Source organism: Phallusia mammillata, chromosome 1, assembly GCF_965637545.1.
Source record: "Phallusia mammillata chromosome 1, kaPhaMamm4.hap1.1, whole genome shotgun sequence".
NCBI lineage: Eukaryota > Metazoa > Chordata > Ascidiacea > Phlebobranchia > Ascidiidae > Phallusia > Phallusia mammillata.
In genome coordinates, this window is record NC_137252.1 from 28,800,997 (window position 1) to 28,814,164 (window position 13,168).

General features: G+C 35.5%; 1 protein-coding gene across 2 annotated transcripts; it reads left to right on the forward strand.

Moving 5' to 3' along the window:
- The first annotated feature begins 783 nt into the window (after window positions 1-783).
- On the forward strand, window positions 784-11,305 carry LOC145214153 (MFS-type transporter SLC18B1-like). 2 transcript variants are annotated; one of them, XM_080082635.1, is made up of 12 exons: window positions 784-893; window positions 1,222-1,654; window positions 2,053-2,199; window positions 3,088-3,183; window positions 3,260-3,333; window positions 4,199-4,412; window positions 5,566-5,656; window positions 7,518-7,657; window positions 9,007-9,104; window positions 9,349-9,549; window positions 9,868-10,039; window positions 10,196-11,305. In XM_080082635.1, exons 2-12 carry the CDS (start codon window positions 1,232-1,234, stop codon window positions 10,316-10,318), a joined length of 1,779 nt encoding a protein of 592 aa, XP_079938761.1. In that variant the 5' UTR covers window positions 784-893; window positions 1,222-1,231; the 3' UTR covers window positions 10,319-11,305. The 2 variants fall into 2 exon arrangements, with proteins under 2 accessions (XP_079938761.1, XP_079938754.1); XM_080082628.1 differs by lacking the exon at window positions 784-893 and adding an exon at window positions 1,059-1,149.
- The last annotated feature ends 1,863 nt before the right edge of the window (window positions 11,306-13,168 follow it).

A 13,168-nucleotide genomic window follows, 5' to 3' on the forward strand; every position in this document is an offset into this window, starting at 1 on the left:
TCCTGGAACGGATAATTTCTTGGAGAGCAAAATCATCGATATCGTTACATTCAGGCCAATGTTGCACACGTCTTTGCATCCAGGGCATAGCTGAAATGAAGTCTGTTAAGCAACGCGACATATTTATTTTCCCTTTTACTATCTGAAGCAATCTGATTGTAACTGTGTAGCACGGTGTTTTTGTAGTTCAGTGACCGTATTTACTCGATTGTAAGCCGCTGCTTATATTGTTTTTTTAGCTGCCGTTTGTGCGGCTTATAATCGAGGGCGGCTTACAATCGAGGGCGGCCGATATTTTAATTTTATACCGAAATTAATTCTACACTCCAACATTTTAAATTATTTGGTGTTCAAAACATGTATGCGTGTACAGATTATAAGTCGATATACGTTCTGTTGGGTACAGTTATCAACGTTAACTAACAGATATGGGCAAACAGTCATACCATATAACAACAGAAAGATGTATTAAGAAACAATCGTATCTAAAATTCCAGCGTACGGCTTACAATCGAGGGTGGCTTACATTATTTTTTTAACACCTCAACATGCGGCTTACAATCGAGGGCGGCTTGCAATCGAGTAAATACGGTATTCTTTTGTGATGTTTTTAGTTTTGGTCCACCTTTAGTTTTGGTTTTATGAACTACCTGTGGAGGTGCATTACAAGCCTTGATCCTAAAAACACGTTATTTAGCTTTGGTTAATTTACCGGTTGTTGCGCAAGCGACCGGCAATTTATTGCGAACAGTTGTGCAACCACTGAGTAAGGAGAAAAAGGCCGGTTGCATGATTTCTATGGTTGTTGTAGAACCGAAGCCGATGTTCCGACTCTCAAGAGTGGATTTGTTTACGTCGTGTAGTACTTGCGTAGAATAGCATGCGTTGTGCAGGTGCGGTATTCTGACGATTTATAAAAGGGAAATCAGCGCTGTATAATCGTAAATATGCTAGTTTTAGGATTTCGCCTGTAAATTTTGGGACGGGAAAATGTTTATTTCCCAGGTGTTCGTTCACGTGTTTAAATTAAATGTGTTCTTTTAAAAGTCGTGTATAGACACCAATGCCTTTACTATGTTTTTATTTCTTGATCATGTGGCACTGTAGTGTAGTCATTGTAGTGTTTTTGTGGTATTATGTTAACCGTTGGTATGTCCAGTATTGAAATTCATACAATATGATACTATTATAGTTTAATAATAATTTTTGTATTTTTTGTAGCACAGAAAAGATGCCTGGCCTAACAGAAGAAGAAGAACGCTACCAGGATTTTGATCCTGTTTTTGACAGCATGTCAATGGAGAATTCTTCACTCACAGAATCTAAATCTCCAGTCAGGTCTACGAATAAATTCAAACGGTTATTAAGTACTGGTGACATCAGACACAATTCTAATGAAGAAACGAAGTCACAGAGAAAAAGATCATTTTCTGTGAAGCAAATTGGGCCGATTTTTAAGCGCTCTAACTCTGTGTCAATACCAAAGTCTTGTTTTGAACAAGGCAACGGTGACCTATTTTCAAAAAGTTGTCCAAACACTGGGAAAGACAATCATCCTATAATGTATGGTAGTGTTGATCCCTGTGATGCTGATGTATTGGTGGGAGAGGCACACTTGAAGCAGGCAAATGAAAGCATTGACCACATTAGTAAGGTATGCATTTTTAATAGAAATAAATAATATGTAACACTAAAATTGAGAAAGAGAAAAAGCATGAATCAACACTAAAACAGGGAAAGTGGGAAAAATGTGTTTTTGTGTATTTCTAAAGAACAAAATAAATCATGGTAAAAGAGTGAAACTTTCCAACCTGTCTAAATGATAAGATAAAAAAGATTTTGTTATGTGTTTGTTATTTAAAGTACATACCCTATTATCTTTGGTTATTTTATTCGCCTTAGACTGGTTGGGGAATTTTCTGAATCATTTTTTTTCTCTACGAATGCACAATATATATTTCCCTTTCTATGCTATGCATACAGGGATGGTGTTTCCCATAAAAAAAATACTAAAAAGTAAATTTAATTTGATTTTGTCATATTTATTGGCAGGTCAGTGAAACAACAGACTCAGAGCTTCCAGAAAAGCTGTATTTTGGTTACACAAAGCGTCAGTTCAAAGTGTTTATATCTTTGGTGCTTTTGTCTCTGAATGATATAATGAGCTACTCAGCCATTGCACCTTTTTACCCAGTTGTGGTAAGTACTATTTACTATTGTGTGGAAGTCTTTTAAAGTAAGGTTGCATATTCTAAACCAGGGGCATGTAACTGTTTATCACAATAAGCCACAATTTATACATAATAATGATGCTATAATGAAAGACCTATCGATAAACCGACACATACAATTTGGTTAAAATTCATTTATTGCAGTGGTTCCCAACCTGCAGTTCACCCCCCTCAAGGGTCAGTGAAGGCACTATTTTAAAGCAAGTTTTTTGAGAAAGCTTTATGTACACTTGAAAAACAATATCAAAAATGTCAATGATGCAGTGTAAATAACTACTTATCGTATTTAACGGACCATAAAGCGCACCCGATTATAAGGCGCACTGTCAATAAATTGCTTTGATTAGTTTTTTGTTCATACATAAGGCGCACTGGGCTATAGAACGCAACGTATTTTAAGGAGTATGGGTTATAAAAGTTCACTTGTTACGTAGTAAATGTAAGCAAGTCACAATAGTACAATGAGCAAAAGAAAAAATGAGTCTAGTGAATATCACAGTTGCCAGTTGCTTTTACCGTAGTTTATTGTTTAAGACGGTGGTTTATTTATATAATAATAGTATCGGTACTGGAGTGTAGGCAATAAAGCACTACTTGATCTATACATTAGGCGCACAATCAATTTATGAGGAAAAAAAGGATTTAAATTGCGCCTTATGGTCCGTAAAATATGGTACTGCATTTTAAAGGTGAATAGTATAAAATAATAAACTACTTGACAATGTCATTGCAGGCCACAGAAATAGTCACAGGTCGAAAGCATCTCTTTAATAAGAGCCTTTTTAAAAAAGCATTATTTTGTAAAAAAATAAGTTGTTTTCCAGTTTAGATTTTTAACATAATCAATATTTTTTAGGCTGCGAACAAGGGATTGAATCCAACTCAAGTGGGAATAATATTTTCTTCTTATTCAGTCTTTGGTATGTTAGCTTCCTTGGTAATTGGAATTGTGGTAAGTTGGTAGTTGCAACTTGAAGCTATGTAATTATTAAATATTGTAGCTAATAATTTTTTTATTTTTGTTTTAGCTTGTTCGCGTTGGTGCCAAGTTTTGTGTCATTGCTGGCATGTTTTGGAATGCTGGCGCTTTATTTTGTTTTGGGTAAGTTATTTTCAACTACAGTATGCATATCAAACTAGTTTTGAATGACTGATTATGTCACATAAAGGCTGCTATAATCTTGGATTTTTTCCTTGACTGGCTGCTATTATTCCATAAAACTGGAAGTTTAGCATTTTATTTACAATGCAAATTTGGTCCACATAAAGTGTATTCTTACATACCAATAAACATACATACCAAAGGATCTAAAGCCGGGCATGCAAACATATGGCCCGCAACAGCTCTTGGCATGGCTTGTGCTGGATTTGTCAAGTAGTCCATTGTTTTATACGGTTCACTGTTAAATCATAGGAAGTTGTTAGCATCATTGGCGGTTTTAACATTGTACTACAAGGCAAAGTTTATGTAAAGCTATAGAAACTTAAGTTAAAAATGTTGCCTTCATGGACCCTTAAGGGGGGCGCATACTGCAGGTTGAAAAAAATGTTTGTGTCCAGTGTTTTTTTTGAGGTGTTTTGAAATTTTCTAAATTTTCCAGCGGTTTAAAACAAATTTCTCCAGCGGTTTCCCAAATAAGCAAATATGGCTATTTTTTGGTATTTAAATGAAACACTTGCGGTCTCTTAAAACTTCTTAGCGGTCACCCAAACCAAACCTTAAAAAAACCCTGTTTGTGTCGGTTTATTGACAGGCGCTCAGAATCATTATAAATGTAATTTGTAGCTCATTATAACAAACAGTTGCACGCCCCTGGTCTAAAGCAATTTGTACTAAATTAACTAAGGCCCCCCAATTTTTTTTAATGCAATAAAATGTACTAAAATTTATGGACATGTTTTCTTTTTAAATCATGGAGAATGTGCAGATTTCTTTTTTGAATTTATGTATATCCTATTTTTTTCAGATTTCTTGATCATTGTGATTATACCTCATTTTTCGTGCTCAGTATTGCTAGCAGAAGTTTAATGGGTTTCGGAAGCAACACAGCTTTCACTGCAATGTTTGCAATTATCTTTCAAGAGTTCAATGAACGTGCAATAACAGTTCTTAGCATATCAGAAGCACTTGTTGGAGTTGGGGGCATGCTGGGGCCCCTTATTGGTGGTGCTTTATATGAGGTAAGTGTTGCCATTGCTGTTTTGTGACCACACAAATTGTTTTTTTTTTAGTCCGGCTGTGTAGTACCATGACACTCAAAATGTGTCTAGTTCGGAGCTAAAAAAATTTAGGAGGCGGCATTAAAAAAGTATTTTTATATATAGGAGTCAGCATTAAAACTAATTTCTAAAGAATTGCAATAGGCCAATTATTTTGTCTTTATTCACGATGTACCTGACTTAATGTCAACTTAATTTCTTTAAGTAAGAATAAGTTTTTTTGAAATGTTATATCATTAAACACACTATACATTTTTAGGCAGTACAATTATTGTTGCAGAATGCTCAGTTAGACTTTTGACACCTCATTTAAGGATCCTTTCCGTCAGCAATAGATCAATTAGCCTGTATCACAGTTCATTAATAGGGTCATTTGGTTGTCATTTACAGCACTGCTGGCTATAGTTGTGCAGCAGCACAAATGAACCACCCTAAATCGCAATTGCAGTTACTCCATCTTGCACAAATGGTAGCATATCTTAGTCAAAGTTTTACCAAAATATATAGAATGTTTTGTCAAAGCAATAGAGATTATGCAGTATTTATACACAACACAATTTACTGTGTATGCAACATTGCAATTATGAGCAGCAACTTCAGTCATCATGGCCCCACACTGAATGTTTAACACCCACTGAAAACTGACATATGCAGTGTTGTTTTTGTCACCTACACATTGTGTGTGTTAGTCACCCTGACCTGAGTATGCTGTTGCCCTGGTTGTTTGTGTGCTGTGCCATGATATGTCCTGTAATCCAGTCTTCTGAAGGTAATTTGATCCAAGCTTGCACTAGCTCAATGGTTAAAGTTTATTCTAACCCAACAAAGCAATTTCAGGAAAAATGTATTTTACTTAAATAACAATACACAACCTATAATTCAAACAGTATTGTACCTTTAATTCACTGGGTTTAAAAAAAATTCTTGCCAATGTTTTGTATATTAGTGCAGTGTTTTAACATAAATAAACCTAAAATATATTTCCTTAAGTCATGGATTTTCACATTATTATGGGTCAAATGAGTAGCTGTCATAGAAGGTTGAAAACCATTGTGTGAATGTAATTGTTCCCAAATTAAGAAATCAGGCAAAATTATAAGAAATGCTTTTTCAGGCAGGGGGATACATTACTCCATTTATGGTGCTTGGATCCGTTCAACTGATTCTTCTTGCCATGTGTTGGATTGTCTTGCCTCCTGTGCCGGGTAAGTATAAATGTGTGATGCCTTTTTCTGTAAAACACAGACTGATTGTTGCTGCTGAACTTTTAAATGATTAAATTTTAGGCCTATATCTGTACCTATGACCACCGTTTTCGAATTTTTGCAATGATTTAACTGGTACAGTAGCAGTAGGCAAAAAGCCAAATGTTTTAATAGCATGAACCAAGCAACATTTAGATGGAAAGTTGTAATTTTTGTTACTAACTTAATTATGGGTCCCCTTCCTTGAAGGGGACACATATTGTTTTTGTCTATATTTTTTTTTCTTTTTTTCTTTCTAACGCGGATTTGTTCCCACATTTTGGTCAAGAAAGAATGGTTCAAACTTTTTCAAATTTACACATTATAGATATTGGTCTTAAGATGGTCCATGTGAATTTTGACCCTGTTTGATCCCTCGGTTTACCCACAGCCCCCCAAAACATGAAATTTTTGAAACGGCTATACTTGCTAAAGTACTTCATTTAGGAGTTATATGCTTTGGTATTTCAAAGAATTTTGTACCATAAAAAAAGATTTACCCATTTTCACCCCTTAAACCCCAAAATATTCGTTTCTGTCTAACGCTGGTTTGTTAAATGCGTTTGGTCAAAAAAGAGTGCTTTAAATGTATTCAAATTTGCACAGATGTTAGTTATTGTTCCGAATTTGATCCTCCTGAAGTTTGACCCCAAACGACCCAGCGGTTCACCCACAGGCCCCCAAAACGAAAAAAATTAAAAACGGCTGTACTGACCCAAGTACATAATCTGAGGGTTTCATGCTTTGTTGGTTGGTGCAATGTAAGCTATTCTAAAGAATTTTGTAACTTTTTATTGGATTCACCCATGTTTACCCCTTAAACCCCAAAATAATGAGTTTTAGGCCAGAAATAGAAACCCCCCAATGCTGAAATGTTAAACAATTGTTTGCAGTAGGTTATTCGTTTAGTATTTACAAATTTGCCTTAATCGGCCAAATAGTTACTTTTACAGTCCATAATATGTGTACACTGTCAGTCAGATAGAAGTCTCAAATCCCAAGGTAGTAATTCACTTGTTTACGATTAAGACGGGTGAATGCAGCAGGAGTGCTCAGCTTGACGTCCGAAAAGACGTTTTACGAGACAGTCGTGTTGGTGATTAGAAATCATCTGTTTTTGCGCAGCCATGCTATGTCGTTTTATTAAGTTATCAAGCTCATTTTCAGTTTTGGAAAATTGTGTTTAAAAACTGACCTTGAACGACAATATCAAGGTCAAAGCATGAGATTAAATTGAAAGCATTTTTCCTGTTCTTATTTATTGTTTTTTGTAATTATATTACAATAATGATGCAAAAAAATACGGACAAAACTTTTAAAGTTGGGTTAAGGCTACAGTTGGTTAAGTTTTTCCTTAAGAATCTAAAAATAAACAGGATGTTTGTTTACCACAAATCCGCACAAACGCAAAAAAACAATCATATGTGTAGATCAAATGATGTGTATAGTAAATTGGTAAATATCTAACAATGATTGTGCCCTATTTTTACTGTTACCAAATCGCATATGCATATGTGTGGGGACCCATTAAAATATGCTTGCAGAAACAAATGTTATAAAGTGCCAGGAAAAAGATAGGGACCCAATGCCAAATATATATATCCATTATAAATATAGTAAATGGTATATGTGATACATCGTTAAATAGGATGTAGTATATATAAACTGGCAATATATAGGAAAACCACTATTGTAGTTTTTGTAGTGTAACGGAGTAAATGTTAATTGTTGAAGGTCATTTTCTTTGTAAAACTTAACTGAACACAGGAATATCCCAATAGATTTCATTTAAGCTTTAATATACATTTTATATTTTGTGCAGTTGAAAACCAAACAGCTTCAACTTGGCCAGGAAAGCTTCTCACTCATTCCAGTGCACTGATTTCCTTTGCAGCAATAGTGGTTATATTTACATTGAACAGCTTTATAACTGTCAGCATGTCCGAGTTTCTTACTGTGGAGGTATGAACAAGTATTGTCGGTTTTAAAAAGTTTTTTTTTTTTCATTTTTGGTTATTATTTCGCATCATTTTTTCTGATATATTGTTAGTTTCTTCAAACTGTTTTTGTTTACCCACTGAGCTGTTTGTCTTAATGCAGTGGCTGCACAAAAATGTTAGGAAACCTAAAAATGGAAAACTAGTTTCCTATCGACAGTGCACACTGTTTCGACGTATAAGGTCTCATCAGTGCAGCTGGTGACGAGAGATCGGCCGCATTGGCTAGTGTAGCCATCAAACGGCACTCCAGTTTGTGGTGAGCAACAGGGTACAACCCCATACATCACCCAGTCTGTGCGATGCCACAACTGGGCATACAGCACAAATGAAACTTAGTTTCCTATCTATATTATCATGAATTCTTTCGGTTGGAAGAAGCAATTTATCCTTTTTCCTTAAGCTCCGAAATAAATGTGTTTAAATATTTGCTTCCACTGATGAACGTTTTTGAGATTACCATCGGTTATATTTTTAGTCAAAACGAACATACCTACAAAAAGGGAAAAATTCCAGTCAAGTCGTTTTGCCAACCCAAGCGCATTCTTGCATTTAATGCGGAATGCAGCATGTAATGCACTTAACGAGGCATAGTGTACATAACGTTTGCAAATCATGTTTTTTACCCACATAAACCGCTATTGCAAGCTATGCAAACAGTACGGAGACATGTGCTTCCCTATCAATACAATCCCCTGTGCAATATGGTGATGGATGTGTCACTTATCAATCATTAATTTTTTGTAAACTAAATCACTTTATGTGGCCAACTCCGTGTTCCGGCAACGCTGCAAAAATAAACGTCACTGCCTGATCTTGAACGTTATGCAACTTTCAACTGTTTCATACCATTTTTAAGGCCCACTATGTTGCACCGTTAGTTTTGTTCACTGGGGGAATGTCCTGTAGTTTGGTTTCAAGCATGACAAAAACACAGCAGAATTAATTTACGCATTGGCCACCCCCCGCGTTGAAATATGTTTTTTGAAGACTATTTCTATTTTAAAGTTTCCTAAATAATAAGCTAGTTGCTGGTTTTTCTAATGCCCAATAGTTCTAAACGTCCTGTTTAAGCCATTGTGTATGACTTTTTAACGATGGACATGCGAATCGGACTTTAGCCAACGATGCAAAATAAAACACGTTTAAAGGCCATATTCAGCCAAAATATTTCGACAAATCTGTACTTAATGCATCTATAATTGTGCCTGTTTATCGGCACATTTAAATGACAACCCTTCGTTAGTGTGTGCTTTGCGTTGATTTGAGTTGATTTTTTAACATAACGTTTAACGGATTTTGTTTTGTCTGCAGTTCAACATGACGCCGATAAAAGTGGGGACGGTGTTTTTGGTGAGCAGTATTTTCTATGCGGGACTTTCCCCGATGTGGGGTTACTTTGCAGACCGATGGTAAGTGATGTTTTGCTCATGCAGGTACTCATTTTTGTAATGTGCATTTAAAGTAAAAGGAATACTGCCCATATTTCAGTTTTGCGTGGTAGTTAGTGGCTATGGGGTGCTTAAACCATACTTTATACTAATAGACGGCCGAACCTTGTAAAATAAAGTTTTGTTTGTATTTTTATATTTGTGGAAATAAAACTTAAATTTTGCTACCTAATCCGTGTTTATCATTTTATTATTTCATTGGCAGGCGCAACTCGTATTTAATGGAAATTGGCTTCATCGGAGTCGCCCTGGGATTAACGTTACTTGGACCCGTTTTCTTTGTCAAACAACTGTTTGGGTGGGATCATCAAAAACTTTGGCTTCTGTATATCGCGGGAGCTATCAATGGAAGTTTCGTCGGAGCTACACTGATGCCAACGTTCAATGACATGCTGCTTGCCGCAAGGTCTGTATGTTTGTGAGAAAACGTTAATCCCCTTTCGTTAATACGTTGCAACAAGCTAAATTTTATGCCTGTCTGTAAAAGAACATTAAATCATTTTTCCATACGTTTGTAGCAGGCTAAATCTTCTGTATAGTTTTCTGTATGTGAATAAAAAAAAACATTAATCCTCTTTTACAGACAAACATTAGTCTGTCTGTAAAATAACATTAAATCGTTCTCCTTTGCGTAAATCGCCCCCCTTCTGTAGTTTGTAGCAAGTTAAATCTTATGTCTGTCTTTCTATGAAAAAGCGTCAATATTTTATCTTCATATTTGTAGAGAGCTAAATCTTCAAGAGACAGTGCTGGCACAATACGGCCTTGTATCAGGCTTATGGAACATGGGCTTTTCCGTAGGTGATATAGCTGGACCTACACTTGGTGGTTTGATGGTTGAAAGAATGGGTTTTGAGAACACTGCCGGGGTAATGGCAGCTATGTGCATTTTCCTGGTAAGAATGTTTTCTTGAAAAACTTGTGTAACCTAGTTTTTTAATGAAAGTATTTTGGGTCATTTTTTGCTAAACGAAGAGGTCTCTTAAAACATAACCATAAATGCTTCTTGGCATTGGCAGACTTTGACCTGTCACTAATTTTTTCCGATTTAGTTTTTCTGCAAGCTTCTTCAGCGGTTCGTGCGTTACAAGTTTCACAAGGTGGCGCCAGAAACCGTATTACCTGTTGAGGCGGACGAAACGAGGCCACTTCTGGATGATCCTGAAATACAGTGAAGTTGTTACTTATCTTTTCAAAATTCAAAATGGTGCTTTGGTTTTATTCGAACCGTGTAACTCATGGGCCGCACAACCTTTTCGTTATTGCTGGCTGCATCACTGTCTCTTATATACTTCACCAACAGCCGTCAGTGTGTGTCTACTAAATTCTAAGCCTATACTACGAAATCATGTAAGCCAATTATAAACGCTAATTATACACAAAAAGAACATACAATAAACCTACGTTAAACGAGATTCGATTAATCCGGATATTTGCCTAATTCGGACAAAACTTGAGGTACAAATGATGTGTAATGTGTAAGGCTTTAACTAACCGACATCGGTTAATCAAGATCTTCGCCTAATCCAGACAAATTGTTAGGTCCAAACGGGCGGACTAACAGAGGTTTTTTATATCAATACTTAATTGGTCGCCCTTACATGTGTGCATATTAGGCCAAACGTAGTCGCTTTATGCACCCCTATTTGCTAATTTAATAACCTACGAGTCGTAAATCTTTGTCGTTTACGGAATTTTATTTAAGATCATTACTGAAAATTTAACTCACTTTTTGTACTTACCGTGTATTGTGTGTGTAAGCCATACTTTGTCTCCGCTTTCGTGTAATCTTTCGCATGACTTTCTGTATTCATTCTGCGAGAAAACTCTGCCTGATAGACTGTGCAAGCTCTGTATACACTGTGGTTTCTCGTCTGTTTACACGTAAAGTGGTTGACGTTGGTTAATTTAAGTGTTTCACTGAATCGCATAATTACGGTTTACACATGCTCTGCAAATGAGCAATATCTTTATTACAGACTTTTTAATTTAAATCTTTTTTATTTTGATTGTGTTTTAAGTTTTGACGTTTGTCGGACGTACTAAAATTTAGAAATACATAGAGGCTAAAATCTGAACATTTTTTTTAAATTCAAGTCTACAAAAACCATGACAGCCTTCGACCTTATTTTGTTGCACCATAACACGTACATATTTCTTTATTTTGTGGATTATGCTTTCAGTGAAACAGAGGTTCTGCAAGTTTTTTAGAATACAAAGAAAAACTTAACTCCAAAATTTTGCTAACAGAATATATATTACATCCCTAAAATGTTTGCCTCCAAGAAATGTCTAATTTACTTCTAATCTCCTCTCTTATAAAGTGTTTGTCAGTTCTTTACCAAGCCTAAACTAAACGTGTGTGAAAATGTGCCAAATTTACATAAATCTGGTTTATATTGCTCAAAATCAAAACACTCTGTGCTTTTTTACCTGACTTAACTATTCATTCCTGACTTAACTATTCAAAACATTTTCATCCCTTCCTAATAGACTACATAGTCGATTCTAAACAGTGGTGGGACTCAATTTTTTTGTCAGCCGGTTCTATCACAAAAGTCATATTTTTCAGCCGGTTCTGTTACAAAAAGTCATATTTCCATTGACAGTAACCAGCAGTAATGTTAACCGGTTCGCTGATCTCATAAAATATCGTAAGACGGTTCTAAAGAGGCAATGTTGCGAATTTAAAGAAAATAATGGGCCCGAAAATATTTCAAAAATTTTAATAAAGTTAGCGTATTTCGTCGCTTTCGGCATTTGTCCCAAAGTGGACGTTAGTTAATTGCATTTTGCTGTAATTATCGAATCGGGTTCACTTTTTTGAAAACGGATTATTAAAATAGACTAAAAGATGAGGCAAAGTGGCGAATTTAAAGAAAATAATGGGCCCGAAAAGATTTCAAAAATTGTATTGAACTTAGCATATTTCGTCACTTTCGGCATTTAGCCCAAAGTGGGTGTTAGTTAATTGCATTTTGCTGTAATTATCGAGTCGGGTTCACTTTTTTGAAAACGGATTATTAAAATAGACTAAAAGATGAGGCAATGTTGCGAATTTAAAGAAAATAATGGGCCCGAAAAGATTTCAAAAATTGTATTGAACTTAGCGTATTTCGTCACTATTGGCACTTGGCCCAAAGTGGGTGATAGTTAATTGCATTTTGCTGTAATTATCGAGTCGGGTTCACTTTTTTGAAAACGGATTATTAAAACAGACTAAAAGATGAGGCAAAGTGGCGAATTTAAAGAAAATAATGGGCCCGAAAAGATTTTAAATATTGTATTCAAGTTAGCGCATTTCGTCACTTTCGGCATCTGGCCCAAAGTGGGTGTTAGTTAATTGCATTTTGCTGTAATTATCGAGTCGGGTTCACTTTTTTGAAAACGGATTTTTCAAATAGATTAAAAAATAAGGAAATTTTGCGAATTAAAAAAAAATAATGGGCCCGAAAAGATTTCAAAAATTGTATTAAATTTAGCGTATTTTGTCAATATTACGATTTGGCCAAAACGTTCGTTGCGCATCCATCCGTGACGTTCTCTCGTATCGCCGTCCTTTTTTCGATTTTATTGTGGCAGAATGACAATGGTCCACTGTCTTAGCCTATCGATGAAAGCTACGTATATTTAATGATTCTATTTCTACGCTTTCCTAGCATATTGGTAACTTTACTTGACTATGCAAGGTGTAATGGTAAGCGCATCCTTTTGCTGATTAAACCCAGACTTAGTGATTGTACCTAAATTGTGTGCTTGTGGGTAACGAACAATAAACCTATACATCTTCGTGTATGTTTCAACGAGGTCTAGCTATTCAGTTCGAAGCAAAAATAAGTTTTTTGTTTTGGTATTCGTCTGTAGCCTATAAATGAGTTGTTGAGTGTTTTAAGGTTTATGCAAATGCATCTTATGCATTATTTTACATTTCGCAAATGAACAATTCGATTTAAAGGCTTTGGAAATGAAAGTTTCGAATAAATTGGCTAACATAATCGTGACTACGGTTTTTATATTTTAGGTTA

Excerpts from the sequence above, each read along its gene's own strand:
- LOC145214153 (XM_080082628.1), top strand. The coding sequence starts at position 1,064 with ATGCCTTTACTATGTTTTTATTTCTTGATCATGTGGCACTGTAGTGTA. Across the intron at positions 2,200-3,087 it reads CACCTTTTTACCCAGTTGTG|GCTGCGAACAAGGGATTGAA; the intron begins GTAAGTACTATT and ends AATATTTTTTAG. Across the intron at positions 3,334-4,198 it reads GGCGCTTTATTTTGTTTTGG|ATTTCTTGATCATTGTGATT; the intron begins GTAAGTTATTTT and ends TATTTTTTTCAG.